The 13,285-nt window shown below is 37.3% G+C and overlaps 1 protein-coding gene across 7 annotated transcripts in view; it reads right to left on the reverse strand.

Moving 5' to 3' along the window:
• KDM4C (lysine demethylase 4C) overlaps positions 1-13,285 on the reverse strand; it is a 383,617-nt gene that overhangs the window by 27,802 nt on the left and 342,530 nt on the right. For 5 of the 7 annotated variants that reach the window (XR_004902186.1, XM_028507295.2, XM_036021648.1 and 2 more), the window contains one exon: positions 12,412-12,582. Coding sequence is in view for 6 of the 7 variants with exons in the window: in XM_028507295.2 (XP_028363096.1) it covers positions 12,412-12,582 (171 nt within the window). In the remaining variant the exon portion in view is untranslated. Of the gene's footprint in view, positions 1-1,814; positions 1,826-12,411; positions 12,583-13,285 lie in introns of all 7 variants that reach the window. The other 2 variants (XM_036021649.1, XM_036021651.1) reach the window with 2 other exon arrangements.

The raw sequence follows: 13,285 nt of genomic DNA on the forward strand, positions 1-13,285 counted from the left end.
TGGGCAAAGGACCTGAATAGACACTTTTCCACAGAGGACAAACAGATGGCCAATAGATGTATGAAAAGATGCTCAACATCATTAATCATCAGAGAAATGCAAAGTAAAACGACAATGAGGTATCACATCACACCTGTCAGAATGGCTATCATCAATAAATCAATAAACAAGTGTTGGTGAAGATGAGGAGAAAGGGGAACCATTCTGCACTGTTGGTGGGAATGTAGATTGGTGTAGTCACTATGGAAAACAGTATGGAGATACCTTGAAAATTTAAAAATAGAGCTGGCTTTTGACCCAGCAATCCCACTTCTGGGAATATATCTGAAGAAACCCAACCCACTAATTCAAAAGAACATAAGCACCCCTAATTTCATTGCAGCATTATTTACAATTGCCAAGATATGGGGGCTGCCCAAGTGTCCACCAAAAGATAAGTGGATAAAACAACTATGGGGTATTTACACAATGAAATACTACTTAGCCTTAAAAAAGAGGAAAATTTTACCCTTTGTGACAGTATGAATGGAGCTGGAAAATATTATGCTAAGTGAAATAAGCCAGTCAGAGAAAGAAAAACACCATATGATTTCACTCACATGTGGAGTCTAATGAACAAACTGAACTAACAAGCAAAATAGAGACAGACCCATAGACGGAGAGCAGGATGATGGCTGGGGTGGGGAGGCAGAGGTTAGGGGGCAAAGGGGTTGAGCAAAAAGGAAAAAGGACTCACAGACATGGACAGCAACAGTATGATGATTGTTGGGGGAGAGTATAAGAGGACTAAAAGGTAATAGAAAAAAATACAATAAAAATTTTTTAAAATAAAGACAGTGTCAGTTAATAACCAAATAGATCGTACTGACTTCTACTTAATACATTTGCAAACAATAATCTAAGTTCACTCTATTACCAAAATAATTTGAACTCCATGATCAAATAAGAACATAACTGTTAATTTGTAGCCCAATATCATCTGGGAGGTGTCACCAATGTATACGCTATATCCTGGTGTGTTCGCATTTGGGGTTGGTGAAGGTGAAAGATAATGTAACAGGGCTTGTACACAGGCAGTTCCCTGTTGACTTTTGGCTCAGGAAGCTCTCAGTGCCAGCTATATATTTCAGAAATTGTATGTAGAACACTATGCTTACAAGTATGCTACAGAAAGGGTCAGCTCTGGAAAATTTAAGGCCTTTCTTTATGAAAAATGCACGGTTATACGACACTCACAGTGACAATATCTCATTTTGATGTCAAAATGAGATTAGAGCAAGGAAAGATTTAAAAGTTTGAAACCTAGCATCAGAGATATTAGTGTACCATTTTCATTTAAAAAGGAATAGAATGGTCAATTATGAATGATGACATTCTGATACTCTACTATGATGTGCAGCAACAGTGATATCTGACCATGTACTTATGAAAAGATATAAGGAATTTTCATTATGTTTGTAGTTTCTCTTAAATGAAAATTTGTTTAGCCTACTCTGAGATATAGAAGTGTTGTCACTAATATCCAGAGTTCAGAGCTAAACATTGATGGGGAAGCCAGCTAAGGCCATTGGAGACATTTCCTAATACTCCCACCCTCGGGCACACACAGGTACCAGCAAGCTGCATTAATTTCATTAATTCCATGCTGCATCATTCCCTTAGCCCTCTTCTCATGAAGAGTACTCTCTCTCATGACAGTGAGACTGTACATAACAATTCACTTCACCTGAACCAGTGTTTTCAAATATTTTCAGGGACCTTCTTATTTACGGGGATCTATATGGAAGCTGAAAATACTGAAGTCTTGCTGGAACACAGCTCTGCTCTAGGAACAAAATGTTCTTTGCCTGGAAAGGCATGAAACCTACAATACAAACTTGGACTGAAATTTAAAAACAATTTTTAACATTGATAACTAATTTTAAAATAATATACTGATGTCTAGAATAACAAATTTAATACCTGAACGTGACAGCTGTTAGTATTAATTTATTTAGTCATTGTTTAGTTCAACAACTATTTATTATACACTTACTACAAACCAGGCTCTGTACTGAGAGCTAGGTACGTACCAGTAATTTAAACAGACATGGTCCTTGGTTTCAAGAAGTCTGAAGCTTAGTGGATGTTATATATCAAACTGAGATAAGTTATGACAGACTTCAGGTTAAAATGGAAAAATTGGAGTTTAATTTCTTCTTTAAGCACTTCTTCATTAATGTCTATTGCACTTTTATAAAAAATTATTTTCTTCTTTACCCCTCCCTTCCTGTTTTATTTCTTTGGAAAAACAAACTATGTCCCAGTTTGTTGGAAACAGTGATCTAAAATAAAATCTGTGAAAGTATTTTTTTAGGTCTAAGCACATTTATAGTAAGATCTCATTGCAGAAGGAACCACTATTTTATCTAGTATTTTCTAGTCTTTCTCTAAAGGTATAGAAATTATAATGTTTGAATTAAATTTTTGAAGATCTATACAATACACATTTCCAAAATATTCCTGATATTAAGTAGATCCACAAATGAGCTGTCCGAAAGGCTTTCATAAAGTTCAGAATACTAAAAGAAATAATTAAATAGATTTTCCTTCTGTTGTGCAATTTTGAGAAAGGTAAGTCAAAGAGCAGAAAGGAACCACATTTTTTTTGAGTAGCTACTATGTGTAAGGAGCTGCACTATGATGATTATAAATCTTTTCTCATTTAATCCTTGTCACAATTCATTAATTATGTTGTATGGATTTCACCCCTATGGTGCCTCACACAACACACAGATATTAACTCAAAATGGATCATAGTTCTAAATGTAACACCTAAAACTATAAACTCTAGAAGAGAACATAAGAGAAAATCTTTGTGATTTTGAGTTGGGCAAAGATTTCTTAAGTAATAAACTAAAACCATGATTTATAAAGTAGCTATTGATAAACTGGGCTTCATCAAAATTTACAACTTTTGGTCTTCAGACACTATTGAGTGAAAACAAGATACAAGCTAGAAGAAAATATTTATAAATCATATCTTAAAAAAGGATTCAAATACAAAATATAAAACAAACTCTTGCAGCGCAATTAAAAAATCAGTGAAATAGCCTCAGCTGGTGTGGCTCAGTGAATTGAGTGCCAACCTGAGAACCAAAGTCACTGGTCTGATTCCCAGTCAGGGGCACATGCCTGGGTTGCAGGCCAGGTCCCCAGTTGGGTGTGAGAGAGGCAACTGATATATCAATCAGTTTCTCTCCCTCTCTCCCTCCCTTCCCCTCTCTCTAAAAATAAATAAATAAAGTCTTTTTAAAAAATCAGTGAAATATTTTAGTAGGCTTTTCAACAAAGATAATGTAAAAATGGCTAATAAGCACATGAAAAGATGCTCAAAACCATTAATTATAAGCAAAATAAAAATTTAAATCACACTGAGATATGACTCCACACCCACTAAAATGGTATTATCCAAAAGACTGAGAATATCAGGTGTTGGCGAACATGTAGAGTAACTAAAACCTCACATATTACTGATGGGAATACAGAATAGTAAAGCAACTTTTGAAGAGTATGGCAGATTCCAATAAAACTAAACATCATCTAACATACACCTCAGTAATCTCACTCCTAGATATTTATCCCACAGAAGTGAAAACACATGTCCACACAAAGGCTTCAAAGCAAATTTTCATAGCAGCATTACTCACAATAGCCCAAAACAAAAAGTAATCCAATGTTCATCAACTGGTGAATGGATAAATTGTTAAATTCACAAAATTAAGTATTACTTGAACTAGGAGAAAAAAATACAAAACATCCAACAAAAGATTTGTACATAGAATATATAAAAGATCCTTACAAGTCAGTAACCCAGCTCAACTCCTCCCCATCATGATTACTTGATCTGTGAACTTATTTTCAATAACCTTCACTGGATCTTTCATCAGCTCCTGGTGGGAGGTAAGGTAAGAAACATCAGTAAAAAAGAACACAAATGGGCTGGGATGGGGCAAGAATTCCCAAAGCTGAGGAGGCCCCACTGACAAGAGGTGTCTCTTGGTCAACCTGGTCTCTGCCACTGTAATAGACTGTCTCCGTGGCTACTAGACTTGAAAACCCAAGAGATTCCCAGGATCCCATGGCATAGCATATTTCTGAGAACTCTCTCTCTTTCCTGCCTGGGAATCAAACCAGTGACCTTTTGCTATGTGGAACATCCAACCATCTGAGCCACATTGGTCAGGGCCAACATTTTTCTTAGTCTTTCAAACCACTTGGGTATTTTATTTTGCCTCTGTTACTCCTACACCTATGCTTACACAACTTTGGATTCCCTGTGGTGCCTAGAAGTGTTGAACACATAAACCAAAAAAAAAGTATCACTGAGTATTTCCAAACACAGGATAGATTTGGTTCATGTTGACTGTCACCTTTGGATTTAAGCTCTGCACTGAAAAGAAATGATGAGTTCCTGGAAATTAATAACATTGTCTGCAGGTTCAATACTGTTATTTTGATTTTTTAGATAGAAGATGAGATGGTACACCTTGAATCCCCTTTCAAAGAATACACTAGGAACCTTTCTCCTGGGAATAGGTTCCCTAAACCAATCACCTTGATATAATTACCAAAAGAAATACTTATACAAGTAAGAGAAATACTGTCAAGTGAGGAAGGTATATATTTGAAGAAAAATATAACTGACAGTGTGTCTTTAGGGCGACTAGTTAATCTCCTGCACGGGACATCAGGGGAATGATCTACTTTTCTTCAGACGATCACCAGTGCTAAATGGAAATTGTCAGTGAAGACAGCTACAGAACCATGGTCATTAAGACACATACAATTTATAAAAAAGAAAGGGAGTCCAACTCAAATAAGGGCTTCAATAATTCTTTAGTATGCCCCAGGCTTTAAATGCAAAAACCCACACAAGAATTACACAAAAGGGAATAAAATCCCAGGGCCTAACCTGAGATAGTTCATGAAGGATGCAAGGTTTAGAGAATTGATGAATCAGATGAACTCTGACCTTAGTTAGAAGCCCCTGCCCAACAACTGTGGGTTTAGTTTTCAAAGATACAACCAGACTCTATGCCTCTGAAAGGCCCTGAGGTTCTTTGACGATTTTTTCTTAGTAAACTGCTAGTAAAGATAGTAATTCTATTCCCTTTGGTGGGTATATTCTTTCTATTTAAATACCCATCAATTACATTGTGTTTAAATACAATCAATCCCATATAAATTACATTTATAAAGGTACAGTAATGTGTTTTATAAATATTGCACTGCTTTATGTTATTTGTTTTTTGAAGATGTTTGAAATACTTAAGAGAATTTGAACAGCTGAACTAATGTCTGGTTTATTCAAGTTATGGACATTAAGCACTTAGAAAATTGTGACATTTGTAAGAACTGTACATATTAAATCTGTAATCATAGTTAAGATGTCCAAGGAAATTTGATTACTTAAATGTAAAATGATTAGGATTTGATCTGTCAAATTTATACATTTTTATAAACATTAATAAAGGAACAAATGAGTTTGTTCTTATTTTTGTGTAAAATTTTTAGATACAGTAATAAAATAAAATTTGTCAGCTGAAGTTAAAGGCTTAGAAAAGTAAACTTTAAATTGAACATTGATTAAAATCAAAGTAATAATTGATATTCTTCAGCATGTATAAAAGGCTTCCCAAGACGAAGTAAGCATCAGTGGGCATTTGGTGAACCCTTCACCTGACAGACTCTCAGGTCCGTCCTCAGTCAGGAAGGAGAAGCTAGGGCACCGCTCCTGAGCAGTTAAGTGCCATGTAGGCCATACCTCAAGAATTTTCAACCAACAAAGTTTTTGGAGCCTCATCTGGCAAATTCCCATTGATCCAGAAAAACCATGGTGGGACCTTAGGGGGTAAGGAGGGTGGTTAGGGACATTAATCTGGCGTCCACGTAACAGATGATGTGGGATGGGGTGTGATTTCCATCTGACTTGAAAATGTAGGGTACCTCAAAACTAGAAGCCAAGAGGAATCTAAAAATGCTTCCCAGGATCCCACAGTATAAATTGCTTCTGTGAACAACACTTTTCTTAGTTTCTCAATCCTGCCCTACTTGGATATTTTCTTTTGCCTCCAGAACATCCAGAGTCACCCCTATACCTACTAGCCAAGTGGAAACAATAAGCTAACACAGTGAAATCTCACACATATAGGCCCCCGTTTAATCTAACAAGTGGGAACAAAGTTCTGAGGACACATCTTCTAACCAAGTTTCATCAGAACAGAAAACACAGCATAAACTAAATGGAGAGGACAAAGGAAAAAAGAGTTCCACCAACTAAAGTTAATATGATAAAAAAAATTATATCGAGCCCACTGTGTGTTGGGCATTTATCTCATTTAGTACTTCCAATAATCCTCGAAGGTAGAAATATTAGTCCTTCCTTAGTGGGGAAAAAACCTGAGGCTCAAAAGTTTAAACAATTTGCTTAAAAAATTGAGAAAAAAATTAGCTCTAAGAACTTCAGTTTGTACCATACAGCGCCAAAAAACTAAAGGTCATGACAATATATCCCCAGAACCCTGAAGGGTATAGTTCTTATGCTTCTTTCACATTTCAACAGAGGCTGAAAAATGTAGCAAGTCCTCATGGAAATTTCAGTGATGGACTCTTGCTGTCAAATTTCTAAATGGTCCTGTTTCTCTTGTCACATCCACTGGTGAATGTTAAGTGCTCATCCTAGAACTATCCAGATCCTGTTGACCAAACCTCCTCCCTCGAAATTTGGACAAAAGGAAGCAGTCATCACTCTAGCGTCAACATGGACATGCTCCAGGATGCCAGGTTTAGCAGAGGTTAAAAGCAGGCTCTGGAATCTCTGTGCTCGTTGAGTTATCTCAGGTGGGCATTTTCATTCCCATCAAAATAGTAGGAGACAAAAAAAATTCATCAGGAAGTGTGTGGCAATTTTATAGACTGACAGGTGGAGGTGTGTTGTAATACATCATTTATTACTGCCCTTGAAAGCTACAGATTGCATGCTGAGTTTAACTGGACTGATACACATATTCTGCAGGTGTATTGTTGAGAGGAAAATTTTTGGACATTTTTCTTGCTATCACAGAAATAAAGTACCTAGGTATGAATATAAATTTCCTGGTAGTCTAAAGAATGTTTCTCCCTACGGCTTCAAATACTCTCTCCGGTCACATAACCCTAATATAGGCATTTTAATGTTTGGCAAACTCATTTTAAAACATGGATAGGACAGCCTGCAATAAAGGTTCTCTTCTATGGGTTTATAAAGTGATATGTAATCAGTGATTCTAAAAATAAGGAAATGTAACTTTCTTTACTTAAGCATTAGGCCTCATAAGGGAAGATATTTATGCCATAGATAAATAGTTTTGGATGATTAAACTTCATATTCCAAATTTGATTTTCATAGTTAAAAAATGGAAATTGTGCTAGTTGGTAAGTACTCGCAGATTAGAGAAGCTCATTCTTTAATAGCCATAATACTGACTTCAAGTGCATTTGAAGAAAGAACCTTCCCAGCTGCACTCACACCTGATAAGCACATTGTGTGGATTAGAGAGTTTTCAAACAGAAGGAAAAAAGTCATTTTCTACCACCAGTTTCAGATGCCATGGGTATATCATCTAATGAAAACAAGACTTCTCTGAGTTATGTGAGATGCATTTAGTGTTTCCACCAAATAATTATTCTGCCACGATCTGCAAGATCCTGAGACAGAAACACATCTGATTATATTATTCTTACTGCCTGATGAAACTCAACATTGGGGTACGAAGCTGGGCCCCCACCTCCCAGAATACAGTTCTGTATAGATGAATATCAAAAATGATGATGCAATTATATATATACATTATATCATATAGGGGAATCAATATAATTTATATGTAAACATATTTATAATATACTTAATTATACTCATCCAATATGTCTTAAAATGTAACATCAAATTCCCCCATCTCAAACGGAAGTCTAGGTGACATACATCAAAGGCATTGAATCATGTAGCTTTCATTAACTACAGTGAGAAACACAGGCCCAAATCAACCTTTGATAATCCTTTACATTTTAAAAGCTTGCCTTAAAATACTACGACTTCACCTTGTGGGAAGATAGATGATGACCAGCACAAAGTACACGGCTAATGGACTGAATCTACAGAGTGCTACAAACCAACCATAACAATGTGGTCACTGTTTTATAGAAAAGGAAATTACACTCTGCCACAGAGTTAGAGCTTCTGGTACCACCAGGCAGAGTCTTCTAAATGCCTCAGGAGAATGTATTTGTGATGGTTAAATATATGTGTCAACTTGAATGATGTTTTAGTCCAATATTATTCTGGGTGAGTTAGTGAGAGTATTTTGGATCAGTTTAATATTTGAATTGATAGAATGAGTAAAGCAGACTACCCTCCCCAATGTGAGTGGGCTCATCCAATGAATTGAAGGCTTGAATAGAACAAAAAGGGTAACCTCCTCCTCCCCTTGAAAGGGAATTCTTCCTGCCTGAGTGCCTTTAACCTGGGTGGGAGTCAGCTTTCTCCTGCCTTTGGACTCTAAATGCAACATGGGCTCTTCCTGGGTCTCAAACCTGCCTGCCTTCTGAAGGGGTGTCCAAACTTTTGGTGTCTCTGGGACACAACAGAAAGAAGAAGAGCTGTCTTGGGCCACACGATAAATACATTGCAATATGTAATCACGTAAAAATCACATAATGTTTTAAGCAAATTTACAATTTTGTCTTGGGCAGCATTCATAGCCATCCTGAGTCACATGTAGCCTGTGGTCTGCAGGTTGGACACCTCTCAGAACTACACCATCAACTCTCTTGTTTCTCAGCCCTTCAGACTCAGATTGGAACAACAAATGTAAATCTTGTGATTTCGCAGTCTCCATAACCATATGAGCCAATAAGTCACACACACAATATATATAGAGATAGATTATATCAAATATTTTTTTAAATATTAAAGATTTTACTTATTTATTTTTAGAGAGGGAAGGGAGAAAGAAAGAGAGCGAGAGAAACATCAATGTGCGACCGCACAGTGCGACCGCTGGGGGCCATGGCCTGCAACCCAGGCATGTGCCCTGATTGGGAATTGAACCTGCGACACTCTGGTTCGCAGCCCGCGCTCAATCCACTGAGCTACGCCAGCCAGGGATTATATTAAATATTTTAAACACACCCTAATGGTTTGTTTCTTAGAGCATTCTGACTGATACAATATTACAACGAAAAAAACTTTCCCTATAGAGCCACCAGAGATGTCATGGGGACATCTAAGTCAGCACCAAGATAACAAAGAGCAAGAAGCCACAAAAGCCAACAAATGGTGATGCTATTAGAAAGTATGGGAAAAAACAACACAATTGAAACATTTCTTCTTGGTGTAAGAGGTCTGAAACAAGTAACCAAAAATGTCAGGGATGGGGTGGGGAGAGTACATGAGGGGGGACCCAAAAAAACTCAGAATTTATTTATAAAAAATTGTGTATTTACACTTACAAGTTTAAACTTCAGTCACCTTCAAAGTACTCTCCATTTGATGTAATACACCTATGAAGATGTTTTTCCACTGCTCAAAATGGTTTTTAAACTCATCAATTTTGATGCCTTTTAGTACTTCTGTTGTTTTTTGTTTCACCTCTTTCACATCAGCAACATTTTTTGAGGGCCTTTTCATCCAGGGAAACAAAAAAAGTGGCCCAGGGCAAGATCCAGTGAATAGGGAGAGTGGGGCACAAGAGTCATGCCAGTTTTTATCAAAAACTGCTGAACACTCAGCACCACACAGGCAGCTGTGCTCCTAAATCACCCATGATGCAATGGGCAAATGTGTTGAGTCTTTCAAAAAAATGTAATGAAGCCAAACGCAGCCTCTCACAACAATGCCAGCTGGTACACTGATATAGATGGGTTCCTAGAATAGTCACCTAGCATGGGAAGTCTGTACTACCAGAGGCCTGCCCTCCAGAAGATAATTTTGTTTTTTTGTGGCCCCCCCTTGTAAAGATACGAAGGGCTGGATAAAAGAGAGAAGACCTGCTTGCAGATGACTATATTTTTCCCCTGAAGATATTACCATTCACACAAATTCAGGTAGGCTTCCCCTCATTCTATGGTCCTTCTGCCACTGCACATGCTTCCCTTCTCTCCAAGGCTAAGGCTATGACACATGCATGCACATACAGCCCCTTGAACCGTTCCTAAATATACTAAGTAATGCACATCAAGCTATAAAGAATTTTGCTTTTCCATTCTTGTTGATCTCATGACGTGGTACTACTCCAGAACAATCTTATAACTTTTAGAGCCCGTATTCTCACAACACCCACATATACTTAAAACCAAACTTGTTTTGGTTTACAGAGAGTAGGAACAGAAGGTGTCAAAGGAAAGGCTTGTGGAATTTCAAAAAACTTCCAGGATCACAGACACCTCTTTTCCAATGTACAAGTTAAAGATATTCCAGGAAAGTTTAAAACTGCTGGCTGTGTGGAGGATTGTGAAGTGAAAGAGAATTGAGGATTCATTAACTACTAGCATGGGCAAAGTCCTATTTACTCAGGTTTGAGGATTAGTGCTCAAAGTCTTTTATTTATCACACCCTCAATCACACTCCCCATCCAAGTTTTCTCTCCTTTTCCAGCTCCAAATGCATAAAAGGTGGTTGATCCTGAAATACATATGTACCTCAGCAAGGCTGGTGAAAGCCAAGGGACTTAGTCTCCCATATATTTCCAGACCTTTCATGTCCTTGTAAAACAATTCTCTTGCTTTCAATGTCCTTTTTCGCCAGGGTTTGAGAACTGATGTTCTAAAGCCAGACACTGGGATTGAATACTCTTTCTGAGACTTATTAGCCATGTGTGACCCTGGGAAAGTTATTTACCTCTTTGTGATTCAGTTTCCCTAGAACTCAAATGTGAAAAAGAATAGTGCCTAGCATGTACGGTTGTAAGGAAGAACTGAGTTCATACACATCAGGTTCTGGAAGCAGTGCTGGCACGAGGTACATGTCAGTGTCAGCCGGACTAACCCTGTGGAGTCTCTTACTCATTCTTCTGGACCCAACAGGTCGTAAGTTGCATCTGGTTCATTTATAGTAGTGATATCACTTACAGAAAGCACCCATTTACCAGCCTGCCTGCCCCGTGGACTGAGCAGGAATCACAGCTTCTTTCTCCTTGTCTTCGCTAGCACCCAGTGTGATGCTTGGCACACAGGTATTCAGTGACTTTGGACTGGGCGCTTAAAGGGGCAACCTATTCTAACAAGGAAAGCATGTTACCTAAAGCTTGCTGTTTATGAATGGCAATGGCAATGTAGCAAAGTGAAGCTCTAGTTAGAATTTTGCAAAGAACAACAATGCACTCTATTGGTATATTATCAAATCCTGGGATGGTTAATTTGCCTAAATTAATTTGCTTTAAAATCTTTTGAACAAGGTCATCTTTGTTTAAAAACTTGTGTTTCTTAACATAGAGAAGAAAGCATTATAAAGCCAACTAAATCAATGTTTCTTTGGCCCCAGGAGACCAAAGTTCTAGAAATATTTATGAGCAATCTCACACACACAATTATAATAACACAATTATTATTATAAAAGAGTTATTAAGAAATATCTTTCTAACTACCAAGAGCAACACATCAACAGACTTAGAACAAGGCAGGAGTTACTTCCCTTAAACGCTAAGGGATAATACAATGACCACTAGACTAATCCTGACCCCAGTTCTTCGATTGATCTCGGTTTCAGAAAACTTCTGTGGAAAAGTGTCCTTTGAAACATCCTGTTAAAAACAGGCTCCTGAGACACATGCACTAGTGCCTCTAAATCATTCCCAAGGGTTCATTGAGGGGACAGAGGAAGGAGGAGACAGACAGGTAGACGAGGGACACACACGTTCCATTCCAGACCACAGTTAAGAAACTCAGTAAAAGTCACAGCCTTTTTTCTGTGTAATTTTTGTTACTCCCATATTAAACATCCATCAGATCACAGCTGTCACTGTCAGGTCAGATGAAAAAAGCCATATTCTTCAGTCAAGCATAGAGGGAAAAAAAGTAATAAAGGAATTCAAATATGCTAACTGTAACAAAAAAGAACAGGTGAATCACCATTTTATGTTCCTGGCCACACACACTTCTTATTTAATTAAAAGAATTCAGGAAGATGAGTCTAAGTTTACTTAGCTGCTGTTTACAATCATGAAGGCTCAGGAACCTAAGAGAAAATGGTATTTCTTCACAGTGGGAAAGAGCACACATGAATGAAACAGTAAGTGAAATGAGTCACTTCAAAAGCCAGAAGAAAGACTCCTGAAAGGTTTAGCTGCTTTAGTTATACAAAAAATAAACTGGGGAAGAGGCACCCCAGGAACTTACCACAATATCCTCAGGGAATGTGTCTCTGCTAAAGGAGCCATCATCAAACATGACCTCATAGAAGGTTTGTGATGTTATGGCGATCACTCTGCAGCTATAGTACCGAGTGTTCCGATGCTTCGTGATGACAGTCTGCCCCACGGAGATGCCCTTCTCACCAGCCTTGAACTTCTAAAAATGGGCAGAAAAAGAAGAGAGAAAAGAATGAGGAGAAATAAAAGAGGAAAGGACAGAAAATAAAAGAAATATTTATTTAAAAAGCAATCTTTGACTTGGTAATATATAGTTTTTTTTAATTTTTTAACTTTTTATTGGGGAATACTTTCAGAGTTAAAAGTTGTAAGAATATGAATGGTACAAAAAAAGCCATATATTCTTTTACCCTTTACCCAGCTTCAGCTATTGTTATCTATTGCTATTAACATTTACCATTTCCTTTTTTGCATATTATGTCTCTGTTTTATACATTTAAGTATACATAAAATTGTGTATATATATAAACATAAATATAAATATAAATATAAGCCCCTCACCACCAACCTTTTGAGCCTTACCAGAATTTTATTCCTAAGTACATCAGTGTGTGTTTTCTAAGAGCAATTTTTTTACATAACCATAGTTATGTAATAGTTACAGTTACTAACTTTAGTATTTTTAACATTAACATGATCCTCTACAATGCATGTTCCAATTTTGCCAGTTGAGCCAATAATGACCTTTAGGGTACCCCACACTCTGGTCCCCCACTCTCAAGTACAGGATCCAGTCTAGGGTCAGGTACTACATTTAGATGCCACATTTCTTTAGCTTAATCCTTTAATCTGAAACATTTCCAGAGCCTGTATTTGTCTTTTATGATTGTGAAATTATTCTT

The sequence above is a fragment of the Phyllostomus discolor genome, chromosome 3 (genome assembly GCF_004126475.2).
Source record: "Phyllostomus discolor isolate MPI-MPIP mPhyDis1 chromosome 3, mPhyDis1.pri.v3, whole genome shotgun sequence".
NCBI classification, from domain to species: Eukaryota; Metazoa; Chordata; class Mammalia; order Chiroptera; family Phyllostomidae; genus Phyllostomus; species Phyllostomus discolor.